General features: G+C 40.1%; 1 protein-coding gene across 1 annotated transcript in view; it reads right to left on the bottom strand.

Moving 5' to 3' along the window:
* The window catches only part of GLIS3 (GLIS family zinc finger 3), a 175892-nt gene that overhangs the window by 42222 nt on the left and 113523 nt on the right, over positions 1-20147 (bottom strand). The window contains exon 4 of the mRNA XM_065406703.1: positions 19794-19904. Within this exon, the coding sequence (XP_065262775.1) occupies positions 19794-19904 (111 nt within the window). The remainder of the gene's footprint in view (positions 1-19793; positions 19905-20147) is intronic.

Here is a 20147-nt window from a genome sequence, read left to right as displayed (position 1 = left end):
CAGAGACAAATAACATTGAAATCATAAATGAGGAGGACTGTGATTAGTTAAAACCATTTGCTTGGCCCATGTATACTGTACATTATTTTCCTCTCTGAAACAAAAAAGTTATGCAACAGTGGTGCTTAATATTCCTAAGGGTAAAAGATCTTTGTAAGGTATGTATGTATGTATGTTTTTCTGGAGTTTATCTAAAGCCCAAAGCATAGAAAATTTCAAAGAAAAAAAATCAAGTTTAATATGAGTTCTGGAAATCAGTTTTCATTTATCGCCCATATTTACAATCTGCTCAAGGGCCCAGATGTTTTTTCTATTGTAGCCTGGAACCCCTGTCTGCTTTCTATTACTTACTAGTTCTTATGCCATTACTGCTACCAGCAGTAATATGGCCTTTTATGAAATTAAGTGCATGTGTACTCCTGGGGCCAAACATACTCAAATTCTTTTCATCTATATTTTTCTTAACATAAGAAGCAGAAGTGGTGCTAATTTCTATCAAACCTGATTCATCATCGTAATAATATAAAATAAAAATAATAATAAAACAAAGACAACCATCCTTTTCAAGAAAGATTTCAAACCAATGTTTACACAGAGTGAAGATTTCCAGAGGTTCCTGTGTAAAATTGCTTGTTTGCAATTAATTGGTCCTTTTTACTTCATAGCATGGAACTGATCACCTTTTTCTTTAGGAACCACAGGCAGGTACAAATAAGGGAAAAGTAGTTAACAGAACTAAGAGAAGTGTAGTTTGAGTATTTACACATTAGATATGCATGTTAAACAGAAATGTCAACCAAATATACACAAAGTACATTACACACATTTCTCTATATTTTGCTTTGTTTGTGACATGTGTTTTCTATCTGGCACTGGGAATGATTCCCTCAGGACAATCAGTGCTAAAACAAAATTTTCTGACCTGCCCCGCGATCAGGAATAATTCTTATAAAAAACTCTGGAAGAAAGCTGTGCTCTGATTGTCTGTCTGCAGAGGGTTCTGAACCCATGTAATTATCCATCAGAAAGACCACACTGCATTCATTACATTCAGCTCACATTTGGAAGGGTTTCTTCACAACTATGAGGACTAAAAACAAATGAAAGCTTAGATTCTGGAGAAAGAGGTGGATTCTGCAGTCAGTTGTACAGTTGCACAACAAAACTATAAAAAGGTCAGTCATGAGACATACTGCACACCCTTGCAAGGGAATAAAGGTGTTAGGGGCACCCTTTCTTCTCCATGTAGCCTACACTGTGGGGGGTGAGGGGGAAAAGAGAAACAGCTGCCACAGGTCTGCTATTTTCCTTCCTGCAAAGGTGGCTAGGAAACGGGCAAGAATGCCTGGGCAGCCTTGTCTCCACCCCACTAATGCATCAGGCAGTACACCGGAACCATTGCAGAAGGGGGAAGTTATCTGTGCCAGTAAAAGGGCAGGTACAAGCTATATCCTCCCTGGAGCAAAAGAGATGGTGACTCTCAGCATCATAGTTTCAGCTGGTCAAAAAGTTGTATTTTATTTCTTGCAAACATTTAAAAAAAAGTAGTCAAAAATTTCCACAGAATTTTTCAGGTTCTCATAGAAAGCCTGAAAACTGTAATTTTTTGGTTTACATTGTCAAAAACTAAAATTGGTTTTTGGAGTAATTTTTTCCTGATTAAAACCCCCCAAATGTTGATAAAATCAGAAATTCTCTCATGAAAATTTCTGTTTTTTGTCAACCAGCCTATTTTCATAGAAAAAAGTTAAGAAAAAATGCTGACCAGCTCTATGTTGACAATCTAATTTCTGCTTTGCTTCTGTGAGAGCATATTTACATGTGCCCCTTACTCAGGCTGGGTTATAGGGATATCATCCATTCTTAAGGTAGTTTCTGAAATAACTGGACTTTGATTTGACTATGTAATAAGTCTCACTTCAAACTTGCAAATCAAATATACTGTATTCCTGGCTGTGACAGAGTCCATCTCATATGAGCATCCAGCTAGTCATCAGTGCAATTTCATTGTGACTTAAAACATGCCAATCATTCTACCCTTGAGCAGAGAGGCAAAGGTACGGTCTGTAGCAAGTTATCTTGCTGAGTGATGAAATTAATGACAGACATTCTTAACACACTAAGCATAGAGGTTTCCGGTGTGCCATTTCTTGGCCTGAATTCATGGCTGTCCCAGGTGCAAGTAAACAACCCAGCTGCTGAGCTGCTGCACAACCTTCCTTTATGAAATATTTGTTCCAAATGATAGATTTTCAACTTTAATAATTAAGTTACCCAGCAGACTTGACAAGCTCTGTACTTAGAAACTTGAGCTGCTTCCATCACAATATGGGGATTTCTTTTAATATATAAAAACAAGGCACTGTCAACAGCCATTTACATTTGTTCCCCACCCCCACCCCCGTGACAGTTCTGCTAATGTTTATAAGCTCTCAGAACAAGAGATGGAAATTCTACTCCTGCCATTTTCTCATTTCAGATATGATTGAATAATCACCCAAGATTAAGTGAGTCAAGTGGAAGTAATTAGGAGGGAATAAGGGCCAGATTCCTCAATTTTCAATTTCATTGTATTTGAGTCTAAAAGCAGAGGCATTACGTTAGTTTGATGCATGACATATTTCCAAAGAAAACTCCTAAGAATCAAAGACCTTTTGTTTTGCATTTCTCTAACCAATGTGTTTTATCTGGGTTGTGCGTGTTTCTGCATAACATTGGTAGGTTCTTCTTCTTGTTCAACAGGAATCAGATGCCACAAAATTGTGTGTTTATGAAGAGTCTTGGCCATGAGAAAAGTAGTTTAAGATTTTTAAAATAGGATTAGTTTTTCCCAAACCATTTAAAATAGGATCATAATAACTTCAAAACCCTGCCTGGTATTCAATATTACTGTAGCATTTTAACATCAGTGCTTCTTCACAAAGACTGGGCCTCTCTCACCACAAAAACTTACCAGCTTAATAATTTATATCCAAGAAGTTTCAACCTAATTATTCTGAAAGCAACTTGTATGGGCTGTATGTACACTTCTGTGCATAACAGAAGATCTCCACACATAGGGTCAAGTATCAATAACAAATGTGGCCACTTGTCTGGCACTTGTCAGATCTACTGTGGCTGCCGTGTCTTAAATGGCAAAAAAAAACTGAATATCAATATTTTTAATGGGAAGAATTCTTTACACTAAAATGTCATAGCATTATAAAACTATTTTTCTTTGTATAGATATAAAGTGAGTTGCATAATTTATGAATCAATAATAACAACAGCCCCAGCTGATAAGGACTGAGTAAGGCTTAGTTTTGGTCAAGTATGCCTATCACTGTCTGCCTGGAAGATGGTAGTGATGGAAGTGGAGCATGATCCTCTATCTTTGCCTCCACACATTTTCTGAATTTGTCTAGGAGAATATCCGGAAGTTAATATTTGCCTGAAATAGTACAGAGCCAAATCTCATGCCTGCTAGTCTAATGGCACTGATAGAGTACACCAATCTGACCACTGGAAAAATAAAAATTAAACATGAAGCCAAAGCTATGTAAGAGTGTTTATTCATGCTATATGTTTGCATGGTAGATCACATGCTGTTCATACAGATCAACTTCATCAAGGTCTAATGCTCCCATGCACAGGACTAAATCATGCTGACAGTGGAAATTCTGCAAGTTTGTACTTCCCAAGTTTTTTCCTAATTCCTCCACTCAGAAGTAACATAGAGCAGGGAAACAATATAGAAGGAAGGGGTCTCTGTCGTGAAGCTCTTTGCCTCTATTTAATCACCTGAGATCTGTGCAACTTTAACAGATACATATACGCACTGTTTTAAACAGCTTTTGCCGTCTGTTCTAATTAAAACACTTGACCAGTAAACAGAATGGAACTTAACAAATAAGACTAATCTATCATCCACTGAGAGTAGCATTATATTTCAATATAAAGATAAAATAAAAAAAACACCTTATATTTACTACTCTTCACCAATAACTGATACTGAAGACCAGGATATGTTGAATGCTAAGATAAAATATAATTCATTTTTGTGATCTTTCCTAAATCAAGAAAAAACACCCTAGATACTTCTTGGACTTATGTATTAAAGATAAATCTAAAAAATAAAAACATCTGGTACCTGTGCACTAAGTTATCATTGGCTGCTAGAAGATTTTTTTTTAAGGTAACAAAATACTTTGGTTTTGGAATAGTTGTGCAAGATAAGAAACATTGCTTTCTCAAGACTAAAGAATGTTGGAAGGAGAAAGACTGAACTGAATTCTACTATTACTGTGTATATAAAACACCGCTTTCTTATAGATCAGTATATTCTAAAACTGTCATTGAGCAACTCACATTCTTTCTTGTCAGAAAATGATATAGAAGCAAGAACACCATTTGAAGGAAGAAATTTCAGCTGGAACAGAGCCTGTGGAACTTTCCAAAAATCAGAAAATAACACTGAAGCTTTTCTTTTTGAGAAGTCAATTAGAAATCCAGTGAGATCTGTCTTAATTAACCATTTACTGGATCAACCAAAATTGCTTGCTTAACAGTGGTTGTCATCTAATAAAGGTTGATCAGAATTCTACTACATAGGCTTGGGGATCCTTTGGGGTAGTCTTGTAAGACAGGAGGTTATCTATTAAAGGTGGTCTCTTCTGTAACTTTCACTGTATTATAGAAGCTCACATTTTCATAAAGGAAGCTTTCTTCCCTCTGCAGTCTAGTCATAGACATGAAAACTAAGAGAGACACACACACAGACACACACAGCTTCTTACAGAGCTCATCTCTGATAGTTAATCTCTGATAATTAAACCCATTCATATTGCCACCATCTTATGTAAAACACTGCCTACAATACGTACAATCCCTCCCATTCAAGCTGCTCTTCTTTGCGATTCAAAAAAGTTCCTGGTCTTTGTTCATAGTGACCAGCAATGTAGCAGTGGAGCCCATGCCATTTTAAAAAATCATCTTGTACTATTCTGTGTCAGATTGACTTGGAAATATATATAGCTACTGTATGTTATTGTCTAACAGCTAGTTTCTCTGGATAAATGCAACCTGACAAAGAGCCCAGTTATGCTGAATAATTGCTCTACTCCTTTGAAAAGAGATGTGCTTGGCAGATCTCTCTTTTCATGTGAGTGGAGTATCTTCTAAGTAGGGTAATGAACAAGTGCTACATCCATCTGGGGGTCCATTGAGAGTGAACCCATCTTTTTTCCTTTATGTGTGAAAAGTTGGTATGAAAATCTATATACAAAATAAAGAATGTTCTTAGTAACAGAAACACAGACGGGGTCAAACCAAAACCCAGATCTAATCACTTCTAAACTTTGGGAAATGTCATGGCCAGATCCAAATTTTGCAGCATCCCCTCTTTCTAGATTGATCTGAACCAAAACCCCTGTATCTGAATCCTCACTCCCCAGCTTTGGAAGGTTTGCACTGGGATCTAAATTTGATGTTTGGGCCAATTTCTAATAGTAAATAGTTGAAATTTTGAAAGATTATTTTGACCTGTCATTGGAGCGGGACAAAACCTGGCAGTTTTGTTTAGGAGAGGGGTCCCCTGAACCTTTTTTTAGATTTTGGGTTCATGGGTTTGTAACCCTGTGAAACATGTGGGTAATATATGTATTCATTTTAAGAATGATCTATCTATCTATCTATCTATCTATCTATCTATCTATCTATCTATCTATCTATCTATCTATCTATGGGTTTGGTGGTTATTGTGTTGCTGGCTAATATGTAACAAAGGGTTAAATCACTCATAGGTAGCTGTGGCCTTGAGGAATCCAAAGACAATGTCACAATGGCTGTAGACAGAAACAGATTGTTAGTACTCAAATGGACACTAGAGGTGTTAAAAGTCTTTGAAGCTCACCTCCATTAATGTGGAATCAGGATCTGGCTGAATCCCAGGATGTGAGTGGGGAGAGGAAAGGGGAAGGTTTCAGCTGGAAACTTCGGGGGAACCACGGCAGCAAGTCTTTAACAAAGGACTTAGGGGGGAGGGATAGCTCAGTGCTTTGAGCATTGGCTTGCTAAACCCAGGGTTGTGAGTTCAATCCTTGAGGGGGCCATTTAGGGAAGTGGGGTAAAAATCTGTCTGGGGATTGGTCCTGCTTTGAGCAGGGGGTTGGACTAGATGACCTCTTGAGGTCCCTTCCAACCCTGATACTCTATGACTTGGAAACTGTGTTAAAGAGCAGCCTGGTGAAGGGAGGCAGTCTGCAGAAAAACAGACTGTAACATGGCCCCTGATGCTGGGGCACCACAGATAACTGGGGGGCCATCTAAACTTTCAAGGAATGGTTTCAAAGCTTAGCTAAGACAATAAGAATATAGGCTGCTGTTGTTTTAAGACTTTCGTCTCTGTGATGTTTCTATGGACAAACAATACTTTGCTTTGAACAAGTTGTTCTCTGTTACTGCACTTTCATATTGGTTATAGGTAAGGCTACGATTTAATCCCGGGTATTTTTTGTAAAAGTCATGGACAGGTCACGGGCAATAAACAAAAATTCACGTCCCATGACCTGTCCATAACTTATACTACAAATACCTGTGATTAAATCTTTTGGGGGGAGCACTGGAGGAATGTGGGGGGGCTGTTATTGGGGAGGGGGGCGCCCAGGGCCAGTGACACTAGACGCCAGGAGCCACAGACCGCGGCTGTTACAGCTGGCTGGCTGGGGACTGCGGCTGCTCCAGCGCCTGCCCAGGGACCGCTGCCAGGGCCACTGGAGCAGTGCTGGGTGTGGCTGTCATGGAGGCCCCCCAAGTAACAGCCCCCACACGCTCCCTCCTGCAGAAGTCATAGAGGTTGTGGAAACTCACGGAATCCATGATTTCTGTGACCTCTGTGACAGACACAGAGCCCTAGTCATCAGATCCCAGAGGGAAGCCTAAGCATGGGCCAGAAGCCAGCTGGACCTGCTGAGGATATGGCTGTGACTTGGGGATCCAGTCTAAAAATGGGATGAATCAGGGGATTCCATCCTGAGGGAAGCGCAGATATGTGCCTGTCGTTTCGAAAGTGTGTCCACAGAGAGACAGAGTGAGGGGTCAAAGGTACAGTTCACCCTTGAACTATAACACCCCGCCCCCCAAACACACATTCTGCTATGAATTTCAGGTTCTAACAAACTCACAGCTCAACCTACAACACAGCCAAACCCCCTGAGTCTTACTGAAACTGGAAATCAGTCTGGGGACTCTCAAACAGGGGCAGCTTTGCCCAAAATTTCACAAGCCTCAGTGAAGCTGTCCCAAGTTTTGGGTATCTAAGAAAAAACATTAAGCTTCTACGCTCCCTTTATTCAAATTGCTCCTGAAAACTCAGTACTTCCATGAAGCCTAAAGTGAGTCGATTATATTCTTTATCTATAATTATCTTAATCATCCTTACTTTACATACATTAAAAAAAAACCAGAAACCCAAAGACGTGCACATCCTTGAGGAGGCTCAAAGCAGGTGAAACTCAATCTGTTATCTAAAAGTGCAATTCTAGTCTGAAAAGTGATTAAATAAAATGGTACCTTCTCACTCAACTGAGCTGGTCGATGTGTGTATTCAGTCAGGTCTGCTTTCTTTAATGACAAAAATATATTTCATTTTTAACTCCTGTTAGCCTGTATAGCCAACACAATTAAGCAAGTGAGAGCTGAATTCTATTCTTCAATAGAATTGTTTACTTAGTTCCAATCAGTTACACTTGTGTAAAACCAGTGAAGGCAAAAGGACTGCACAGGTAATACCAAGGACCTAATGTGGCCTGCAGAACCTTTATCACTCATAATCTGTGAGATTGTATATGGCACTAACACAGCAGTGATCATCAGGTTCTATAGCTCATGGACACAGGATTTCAGTGGGAAGAGTTTGATATCTGCTTATATATTTTATACCCACAGTTGCTGAACTATTTACTGACAAGTCTTTGCGACAGCGTCATAGGAATATGCATAAAAGTAGCAGGAAACAATCTCATATAAATCCTGAAGGGAGAGGTGAAAGGCATGAATGAAAAGGGGCATAGTTTGATAACAAAGGTGGAATACAGGCATAACAAACATCGCTGCACTTGTCAAATAAGGGATGTTTCAGTTGTGTTTTGATTCATTTTCTTTTTGGTTTGTTTTTTGGCCATGTGACAATATATTTATTTCTTCAAGTATGATGCTAGCTCTTCCTCCTTGAGCATGTACCACTACTCCATATCGCCAAAGCCTATACCAGCACAAGGGAAAGCTCAGGACTGAAAGCAGTGATGGAAAAATGTAGTAGGAAGTAGTCTATCTGTAAATATTAATGTCACGGTGCTTTGCTAATCTCCTGATTATAACAACTGCAGCAACCCCAGTAGCAAGATGAAAAATGCAGGTTGCTTTATTGTCTCTGTTTCCTAGAGATCAGAAGAGTCCTCTATACACCACCATTAAAATACCACCCCCATCTCGGAGCCTTCTCAGTGGGCACACCAAATACATTCCATGGTTTCTCAAGTCACAGCAACTGCTGCAATGATGTAACAACAACAAGAAATGGGGGTGTCAGCCAGAGCCAGCCCTCTAATCACTTTCAAAGTATGTTTTGTTGTTTTTCATTGGCCAGGCTCAAAAGAACTGGTCACTCGTAGTCTCAAAAGTTTTACAACAAATTGTGTGATTAAATTCCTTAAACACTTCTGCCCATTACTAATCCTTTTCTCGCCAATGTCCCTTTCAGGAAAAATTGCTGCACTCCATGGTGCCTGATTTATATTTCATTTTGAGAACAGGAAGTAAAGGGATTAAAGTTGAGGATTAAAACACTTACTCTTTACCGCATTTTTTGTGCAGAATAGTTTCTTAGTTGCCATGGGCACTGCTCACTGACCCTTACCCTCTGAATGCACTTCTGTTTGCATTAATGACATATTTTAAATGGACTCCATAGAAAACAAGTGGGGGGAAAATATCCTTAAATTCATCTGCTCTCACAGCAAGAAAATAGATTCCTCCCCCCCCCCCTTTACTCAATTCTCTCCCTTTTGCAGTATTAACAGTGAAATCTGAACTAAGAGTTTGAACAAGAGCAACTTAAAACTGAAAGACAGACTCAGAATTACACAGGGCTGGTACTTTAGGAGCTGGAGAAAAGCTGTTTGCCCTGCTTCTGAACACCCGCCTTGTTATGAACAGTTTCTCCAGATACATGTAGGCTAATAATCTACAACATTGCTGTTTGCTGTCACTAACACAACACACTAATAACTGCTGAATATCAATAGAATAAAGTTTCAGCCCTTCATGGCTCCTGCTTTTCTTGGCAATCATTCTGAGTGACAGAGAGAGGGAAAAAAAGAGTGAGTTTATTTGCTGCATTTGTAAGGCATTCAGCAAAAAGGCACTAACATTGTTTCCACAGGGAAAGAGATCCTTTTAAAATACTGGGGAAAGGATTAAAAAGACTAAGGCAAGAGAATGAAAAAACTAACTCGAAACAATTCTGTAGAATGAAATCTGAACCAAAGATTTCAGCAAAAGAAAAACCCTGGACATCGTGCTCTATCTATGCTCTCCACTAAACCCAAACACTGGCATAAAACTCCATTTACTCAAAGTCTATGCAAACAAACAGGTAACTTCAGCCGTACTGGGGTAAAATCAACATATACTCATAAAAGTTAAACAGAGAATTTGGCCCTACTGTAAAACAGTGTAAACAATGAACAATCAAGATGACATCACACAGCATTATATGCTGCCCATATTTATAAAACCGGATCTGTATTATTTGTGGAAGAAGGATGTATTTGTCAAAGCATCCCATGGCAGACAATAAAAGTAAACTATCTGTCAAGCCTTTTTAGATGTTATTAATTATAGGCTGGAACTAGGGATGCGGGGTATGCTGCAAACTCTTGGCTTGAAGTGGGTTCCATTATATACAGAGTTTACAGTTTGGTTCAATGACTCTCAGCACCCCCACTATAAAAATTGTTCCAGCACCCCTGTTACAGGTTAATGTAGAACTATCATGTGTCTTATAGCCTGAGAAAATATTGTTCAGTAAAGGAATGTCTTTTGGCTCCCCTATTTTTATTCTACCCATTTTGCTTGTTTTTTTCATATTTTAAGACTACAGTCTTATATATTTGAGTAAGTCAGACATAAAGGGAACAAAAGACAACCTGCTAGGGGATACAGAGCTTATCAGGATGGCCAAGGTCCAGAGGAGTAACAGTGATCCAGATTAGTTCCTGAAGGTGAAATTGACCTATGGTGCACAAATTAGGCACTGCATCACTTATACCATTTGTACTAAGAATGCATTGTGGGGGAAGAGGGTTGGCTGTTGGATGATGTAGCTAGCAAGTGTATCGTTGCAAAATCTAGGAGCTACAGAAGGGGTCTGACCCTCTACTCAATGCCAGCACAGACTGGCAAGGAGGGCAATGGTTGGAATTAGCCAGGGAGTGGCCACATAATCCATGTTGATGAGGCTCTTGTGGCCCCAACACATAAGGATTGTGGAAGGGTTGTGGCTACTATTTCAGCCCACATGAATAGCAGACACAGGTAGGCTGGAATTCAGCCCATGTGTCTTGATCTCAGGGTTGGAAGGGTGGATTTCACCTCCCCTGCCCTTCACCTGCATAGAGCCTAGATACTTGGACTTCATGCAGGGTTTTAGTCAAACTGAATTGCCTTAAATCCTAGTGACAGTGGGCCAAATTCAGAAGTGATGTGAATGGTGTATAAGAGATGCCTTTTCACTCGCTGAGGCTATGTACACCCTGCTTCACTGATCTGTAAGGAAGTCTGAATTGGGGTAATTTATTCAACTAGGAACTGGAAGACCATGTAGAAAGGTGTGAGTCAGTAGCTCCTACCCCACTTTAACTTAAACATTCCTACCCCACACAAGCCAGGGGAATTACACATGTATAAACACAGTGTAAGTGAGAGGGGAAATAGGGCCCCAAACCTCTGTAGCCTTAACATTTTCCTTCCAGATATTCTGAGTCACAACAGTCCACCTCTGCTACCTCTGTTCTTCATGGTCATCTGCAGTATTTATCCAACCATTCTAGACTTCCTGCAGATCTGAAGGAAGTTGTCTTTTCTGATTATACAATTATCAGCCATATTGAAAAATGCTATTGATCCCTGAGCCACTACATTTCAGTCTTGTTTATCTGCTTCCTGTTTGTTCTCAGGCTCCCTTATAACAGTGTTCACATCTCAGAGCATTAATTTCACAAAGAACACAATCTCAACAACCTGGATATTTTAAAAAAGCACTTAATTCAGATTTACCAACATCAAGCTAAGCTTGTTTACTCCCCAATAAAAATCAAGGTAGAAGCTTAGAGGAGACAAGGAAACTATGTACCCAACTAGAATAGATCAAAAAATGGAAAACATTTTGTAGTGAAAAACTTTGAAGTCATATTCATTCTGCAGATTTTGAAAAGGAACAGTTTTTCATGTACATGACATTTTTATCGTACATTTTCATTGTAAATATTTGATTTTGAAAATTTTCATTTTCAAAGTTTTTAATTTTTCATTTCCCTCCATGTTTTTCAGTTTTCTTGTTCTTCCTCCCTTTGTTATAAGTTGCCACTGAAAAAATAGTTAACCAAGAAAGACTAAATTTTTCATTTTCCAGTTTTGTTAAAAAAATTGAAAAAATTTAAAAACTAAAATTTTAATATGGAAATATGTACTTTTGAAAAAGGTCATTCTTTCAATGACAAAAAAATTCATTTGAAAAATTTCCAACCAGTTCTAGCCTGAGCTACCATTCAAAGAACTAAAATGCATCTGAGAGTCAGTTCAGGAAATCCTGCTTTGAGTACAGCCAAAACTTTCTCCTTCAGGTTTTTTTAAACACCAGAAAAAAGGCTGAGCAAGTGCTCTTCTCCCTCCCCACCTCATTTACTTCCACAATTTGACAGAGCCAATAAGAGAAACTCAGAAAGCCTCTTGATGGACTTCATGGGAACAATAGCATATGAAGAGCTTTTTTTTCCTGGGCTGTTTGTTTTATGAGCTCACTGAGAGCAGCTGTGCAAAGCCCCCAGTTTTCACTTTGCTAATTCTGGCACCAAAAAGGGAGATTTTTCAGGAAAAGCGGAACCATGTTTGTAGCAAACTTGGCAAATGTTTGTATATTCAGTCCTTCCCCAGACCCAACTCCTATGACAAATAAGATGTTCTACCTCCCTAGCATCCTAATAGTGACATTTGGGAGACCCCTGACTCTTTGGTGAAATAGAAAGTCAGGTGTTTTGCGACATCCATCAGGCTAATATACAAATCCAATAAACTAACTCCAAGTAACTTCTAAAAACATTTGAACAATTTTTTGAAGTGTCATGTATCAGATGCTGACTGTATGGAGTCAATGGAGAAGCAACAAATAGCCTTAAAATGAAGAAAGAAGGGATAGCAGACACATAGCGCAATTGTTGTGGGAGAGATACAAGAATGTATACCGGATAAATAAATAGCTGCCCAACGGTATCACTGTTTCACTGAGGTTCACATTCCGCACTAGTAACACTGTTGTTCTAATCTTTAGCTGCTCAGCTGAATGACATTGTATATAACAGTGGAGTACCCAGAGCAGCAAAGGTGGTAGTCTTTCAAACCTGCATTTACTAATGTTACAGAACCAGTAAAGATGGTAAGTTACCTGGCAGAACGAATCCAGGTTTGGTTTCTTTAAGAGCAATTTGAACAAGCTAAAATGATGCAGAAACAGCTCCATAAGAGAGAGTCCTATTTAGTATCAGTGCAATGAAGTGGTCAATGTCTCAAAGATTGCCTTATAATAAATCTGAACTAGAACATCTAATGTTAAAAATAGTAAGGTTTGCAAATAAGGAACTATTAAAAGACAAGATATCTATATAAATAGCTAAGGACTAGACCAGTGGTTCCCAAACTTGTTCCGCCACTTGTGCAGGGAAAGCCCCTGTCGGGCCGGGCCGGTTTGTGTACCTGCCGCGTCCGCAGGTTCGGCCGATCGCGGCTCCCAGTGGCCGCAGTTCGCTGCTCCAGGCCAATGGGAGCTGCTGGAAGTGGTGCGGGCCGAGGGACGTACTGGCCACTGCTTCCAGCAACTCCATTGGCCTGGAGCAGCGAACCGCGGCCACTGGGAGCCGCGATCGGCCGAACCTGCAGATGCGGCAGGTACACAAACCGGCCCGGCCCGCCAGGGGCTTTCCCTGCACAAGCGGTGGAACAAGTTTGGCAACCACTGGACTAGATGTTTGATCAAGATAAATAAGACAGTATTAGGTCTAACTTAGCTCTCACTTTTCACTTCAGGGCTCTCACTTGTGGATTTATGAACCCCAAGAGAGGTTCTAAATTCATCGTAGGTGGTCTTGTTTACTTTAACTATTTAAATGACTACCAGGGCTGTTTTACTGCTATCACAACATAGGCGAACTTAACCTAACTTTATTTGTTTCTCTCTTTAACAATCTTTCAATATTTTTTGCAGAAATATGTTACATCACTGTCTTAGCTAAATAAAAGTGTCATGAATAACATTTGTCCATCAGTGTAATTATAAATACATTGGAAATTGTAATTAAAAGTACAGCCACTGCAGAAAATGAAGTTTGTATCTTGGAATTATAAGACTGACATTGTCAACTAGGCTATCTTGTCCCTGCTTAATATTTATGGGAATTTAGAGGTACTATTTTGGCTACTGGAGGGCTCCAATAGGTTTTCCTTAATGTAACAGAAATATATTTAAAAAGACTAAAAAAATAATCCACTTTGAAGTTGAAAGTGGATTTCTTGGTTCATGCCATGATCTACAAACACAAAATTGAAGAAGCCCAGACTCCATTTACTGCATGGGTTGCTTTTTTAAAAAAAAGTGGGAACAATAAAAATGAACAAGAATTATCATACATTTTACAAATACACTTTCCTTAAGCAGGGCCCCTGGTGAAATAGTATATCATATCTCAAAGTATGTCTATATGAAAAGGATAAAGTCCTTATGTTTGTACAGGACTGTAGTTCAGCTTCCCCATCAAATTTGTCTTATAAAGAAGTAATGATAATATTCATTTTCTAACTTGGCTTTGAGTCAATGCTGGGTCAACAGAATGAGCTGTGGATTTTGTTATTGATTTAGTTTTGTCATTTCCCATATAGTAACTTCAGTACAGGAGTCTAATAAAGAAAAGGGCTATAGAATGGTCATGCTCAAGCACAACATCATCAATTAAACAGATGTAAGAAATTTCTGTGCAGAACATTCCTTTGAAAATGTTAAGCTTACTGACTGCAAAAAAAACAACAACAAAAACTTACTCATGTTGAGTAGTACCGTACTTCTTTAGTAATCTCACTGGCTTCAGGGAACTAATAGAGGAATAAAGAACTACTCAATATGAGCAAAGGTATCAGCATCTGGCCCTTAGTCATAAATTTCAGACAGGATTTTCCCAGAATAAGGACCGCAGGATTTGGTCCTTAGACATTAGAGGGATTTACCTCTACCTAATATAGATGAATGGATATAAAAATTATCAGATGCATCAGTTCATACTTTTCAGTCTGCAGTGTAATAGAACAATGTTATAATCTAGAAATGGTTGCCAGATTTCATGAAATGTAAGGTAAAAACAAATATTACGAGGATTATCTGGGGCAAATATCCTGCACCTTCTATCCTCCTACTTTTCTACCTCCCATTTTTTCCTATTTGTCTATACATCTCTACCCCGATATAACGCGACCCGATATAACACAAATTCGGATATAACGTGGTAAAGCAGCACTCCAGGGGGGCGGGACTGCGCGCTCCGGCGGATCAAAGCAAGTTCGATATAACGCGGTTTCACCTATAACGCGGTAAGATTTTTTGGCTCCCGAGGACGGCGTTATATCGGGGTAGAGGTGTATTTGCATGAATCCTCCTCACCCATTACATATTTGTCAGAAGAAATGAAATAAATATGACAGTGATTGTTTCTTCCTTCTACCTAGGGTTGCCAACTTTCTACTGGCACAAAAGCCAACACTCTTGTTCCTCCCCTGCCCCAACCCTCCTCTGAGGCCCCGCCCTGGCTTCAGCCCTTTTCCGAGACCCCGCCCCTGCTCTTTCCATCCTCCCTCCCTCTGTCGCTCGCTCTTCCCACCCTCACTCACTCACTCATTTTCACCGGACTGGTTCAGGGAGGTGTGGGAGGGGGTGAAGGCTCTGGCTGGGGGTGCAGGCTCTGGGGTGGGGCCAGGGATGAGGGGTTTGGAGTATGGGAGGGGCCAATGGGCTGAGGCAGGGGTGTGGGGTGAGGGAGGGGGTACGGGCTCTGGGCTGGGGGTGTGGGTTCTGGGGTGGGGCCAGAAATGAGGGGTTCAGGATGCGGGAGGGGGCTCCAGGCTGGGGTAGGGGGTTGGTGTGCAGGGGGGGAGGAGGAGGGCTCCAGCTGGGGCTGCGGCCTCTGGGGTGGGGCTGGGGATGAGGAGTTTGGGGTGTAGGAGGGTGCTCTGGGCTGGGACCGAGGGGTTCAGCGGGTGGGAGGGGGATCAGGACTGGGGCAGGGGGTTGGGACATCAAGCAGCTCCCAGAAGCAGCGGCATGTCCCCCTCCGGCTCCTATGCGGAGGCAAGGCCAGGTGACTCTGCGGAGCGCTGTCCCATCCACAGGCGCTGCCGCTGCAGCTTCTATTGGCCATGGTTCCTGGCCAATGGGAGCTGAAGAGCCAGCGCTTGGGGTAGGGGCAGCGTGCGGAGCCCCCTGGCTGCCCCTATGCATAGGAGCTGGAGTGGGGACATGCCACTGCTCTGGGAGCCTCATGGAGCCATGGCAGGCAGGGAGCCTGCCTTAGCCCCACTATGCCGCTGACCGGACTTTTAATGGTCCAGTCAGCACTGCTGACCGGAGCCACCAAGGTCCCTTTTCAACCAGGTGTTCCGGTTAAAAACCAGACACCTGGCAACCTACTTCTACCCCCAAATGCAGAATTTTCCCTGCAAAAGTCACACAGTCCTGAGGTCAGACTGGACAATATTCAGTCCGAGGTCAGTGACAGCCTTTCTTTACATAAAAATCTGTTACTTCATGACACTGAGGAATGTACGAGAAACCCCAAGGGACCAGTTATGGAATAATCAAGGTTCTTTCTAATCTCATTACTATGACGTTGACTTCTGTCCTGAAGCATGGGGATTTATATCCCTTATAAATCTGGGGATTTTTAAAAATTTTAATGAATGTACTGTGGATACACTCATCATCCACATAAATATCCGGTACTTTTTTGAAACCTGCTAAGCTCTTGGCCTCTATGGTATCTTGTGGTAATAAGTTCCTTAAGGTAGTTGCACATTGTGTAAAAAAGTGTTTTAAAATTTGTTGGCTTTCAGATTCACTACACTGAATTATTGCATTTCCCTGGCATAAAAGGAAGTGTTTAAAGGAGGGGATAACACGGAAGTGGGGATGTCTTACAGCTGATTATAGGTCAGAGGCATTACAAGCCAGTATTCAACCCTCTCCCAATCTGAGCACTATCTGTACTTCCATATTGCTGACTTCCATAGGCCATGCTTAGGGATAGTTGAACCAACTGTTTTTAGGGAGATGGATTCCAACCATGGAGGCTGCATTTTTAATTTTGTTTAAAGATACTCTTATGTGTTATTTTTATCTCCAATTAAAATATATAGAAAGAAAATATTTTGTGTTGTTATTGTATACAGTTTTCTATGCATGACTGAAAGTCATTAAAGACTTTTTAAACAGAAGATTATCTGAATTGCATTTTAGACTTCTTTGATCAGATATTTGATATTTCTGGCTTTGCATTCACTCTCTGTTCTGATTCTCCTCTTCCCCCCATCCCCTTTCTGATGTCATGTGGGGAATTTCTTAGAAATTTCACAAGGTGAAAAACTAGATGTAGCTAAACTTTTGGGTTTTATTTTCAATATTGTATTTAAAAATAAAATACAAACTCTTGCTCCGATTTGTTGAACAGCATATTATACATAGTTTTGCCACTGACTTCAGTGGGTCAGGAATTCATTCCCTTAATAGGAAAGACTTCAATTTACATCAATAGGGGTTTTGCCTGAAAAAGAACTGCAGAATCAGGCACTTTGCCTTGCACAATAGAGCACAAAATCACAGCAGCGAAAAGTTATTACATGATAGATAGATAATCTATTTGATTCTCACTGCAACATCTCTCTGGTCTACGTTACACAGCAGAGGAAGGGGCAAGGAGCTTTGAGGATGGATTATGAAAAGTTGTGTGGAAGAATCAGTGTAGCTTCAGACTGACATGGTGAGTACAGTAGTTTATTCCAGGGAATCTCCATTGCCACAAATACATTTTCCCTGCTATTTAAAATCTGTGTAACATCAAGAACATATTTTAGTGTACAATCTTGGATAGCTAGCAACTTAAGACACCAAAATAATGTCATTTAGTGTGTAGGGGGAGGTTAAAATGAGGATTAGAGGCAGTCAGGCAAGATATATTAAATGAATCTATGACTAACAGGGTGTGACAGCAAAGGGTTTCATTCTTTTCAACAGAATAGTTCCCTAGGGCTGGAACTATTACTCCACTGTGCCTTTATCACCTTGGAATTTTTATGGTTATTTTTGATGAATTCACATTTTTTGTAAAGGCTTTTTTGACATTAAGCCAATTTTCATTTTTAATTAAAGTCGTAAATAATCTTAATTCTGCCTTAAAAGGTTTATTGTTTCTTACTTTTTATTATTATTATTATTACTGCCAGGAAATATTTCAAATACCAAAGCATGATGCGAGTTAGAAATTATAAGTTCTCAAAGGTCCAGTAACTACGCTGTACCTTGTAAATATTATACACTGCGACCTCAGTGCATGTTTTTAAACATTTGGCTTGATTGATGCCACATTTCTTCCTTTGTTTTTTTGCTGGGTTGACTTATTTCCACTTCCACATATTAACCCATCTCAGATAAATAAATCCTTATCAAATGGATTGGATGAAAAACTAAACAACTTTAAGTTTAATTCTAAAAAAACCGACCATGTGAGGAGTTAAAAGGGCCAGCTTTAATCTGTTATAAGAGAAGAATGGAAAATGAATAAAACCATATGGGAAATGTCATCCTAAGAATGGAACCCCTCATACTCCTGCAATTTGACACAATTATGTACAGAGCATACCATATTATTTTACATTCAATTATGTAATGTTACCTAAGAGTTTAATACCCTCTGTTCAGATACATTATCCAAGTTTTATTTAATGTGTCATATGTAAATTTGACAGAACATTCAGGCATGACCACTGTTTGCCTCACATGCTGACACAAGACAGTAAGTGGGGGGGCATATAACACCCCTTTGCTCCTCTCCATGGGCTATGTGCCCTATGGTTCACAGTGCAGCCAGGAGACCAGTTTGCACAGGACCACCACCAGCCCTCCTTCACACATGGGCAAGGAGAGGGCAGGTAGGGGTGGGTCAAGGTGCCAGCCAGCACAGTAATGACCACTAGGAGATTACTTTTCCCCTGACACAAGGGGGAATTAGGAAGTAAACTATAATTCCCAACAATTAAAATTCATTCCCTGGTCTCTGGGAGCAGCACAGATACATGCTCAGGGCAAACAGTTAAATCACAATCTAGCCCTACATTTTGCAGTTTGTAAGACTATGCTTTAGTGTTTCAGACACTGTCAAAACAAAAAATTTTACCATTCAAATCAAGGGCAATCCATGCTGTCACCCAAGTTAAATATAGCTCCTTCTGTAGGGGTTATGTCTCTAGGGTTTTAACTCTCTCTATATTATTCTAAGGCTATGTCTACACTTACTGGGGATCGACGCTGCTGCAATTGATGCAGCGGGGGTAGATTTACAGGGTCTAGTAAAGACCCTCTAAATCGACCGCAGAGCACTCTCTGGTTGACTCCGGTATTCCACTGGAACAAGAGGAGTAAGGTAAGTCGACGGGAGAGAGTGTCCTGTTGACACAGTGCGGTGTAGACACTGCAGTAAATCAACCTAAGCTATGTTGACTCCAGCTATGTTATTCATGTAGCTGGAGTAGCGTAACTTACCCCAGTAGTGCAGAAAAGACCATCTCCATCCTCATCAGTTTTTTAAATTAAAGCATTGCACTTATCCTCATTGGTCTAAAACAGTATAACATGGTTTATAGTAAAAATGGGCTTGAGATGTGGGGAAAAAATCAGATCATGTCCTCAGCTAACTTTTTTTCCCATGGGACTGAGAAACCTGGGACTCAGCATTGTGAAATAGCTTGAGGTTTGAAAATGGCTGGGATGTATGAAAATATACTAATGTTTCTATACAGGTCAGTTTGACCTACCATCCATCAATCCTCAATATACATCTATCGATCTCAGATTGGCAGCATAAACTGGATATTGCATCACAATATACTTACGTGGTGAAAGAATTTTACAAATAAATCTCCCTTCTCAAAATTATTTTTCCATATACTGAGTTACATATATTCATTATGATTAATCATTATATCAACAGATGATAATCTCTGCTGGACTTCTAGTAAAACAATCAGCCTTATTGAGTCAAAACTGAAAGTATCATCTATGCACACACTGGATTTACAACTTGTTCATGGATGGTTTCTTTAATCAAGCAGTCCCAGACCAAGGCTCTACAGTTTCACAAGTGCTGGTACTTAAGATGTCTCAATACTTCTAGTGTTACAACATTACCCTCACTATATAATTCCTATGCAGAACAATCCTCTGGGAAAGTTACCTTTTTCCTGGCCTGTTGGTCTTTGGAAGAATGTGCCTTTACATGCTTTCTCAGGGAGCTTGGGTCTGTGTATCGCTTAGTACATCCTGGAATCTGACATGCATAAGGTTTCTAAAACAAAAACAAACCAAAAAAGCACAAAGAAAAATCGGTTAAACCACAGATTATTTTAACTGGTGAAAATCCATTTGAAGTCTTGCTATTGATTGGCTACACTGAGCAGTACCACAGGTAGAATGCCCAGTAGTTTAATGGCATGGTAAAGAGGAAAGGAAGGTTTGCAAGCAAGAGAAAGTAAATGAATCTTTTCTGATGTTTAAATGCCTATTTTTAATTTTACCATGCCATATTTCC

This window comes from Emys orbicularis, chromosome 6 (genome assembly GCF_028017835.1).
Source record: "Emys orbicularis isolate rEmyOrb1 chromosome 6, rEmyOrb1.hap1, whole genome shotgun sequence".
Taxonomy (NCBI): Eukaryota; Metazoa; Chordata; order Testudines; family Emydidae; genus Emys; species Emys orbicularis.
This window is presented reverse-complemented; position numbering and strand designations above follow the sequence as displayed.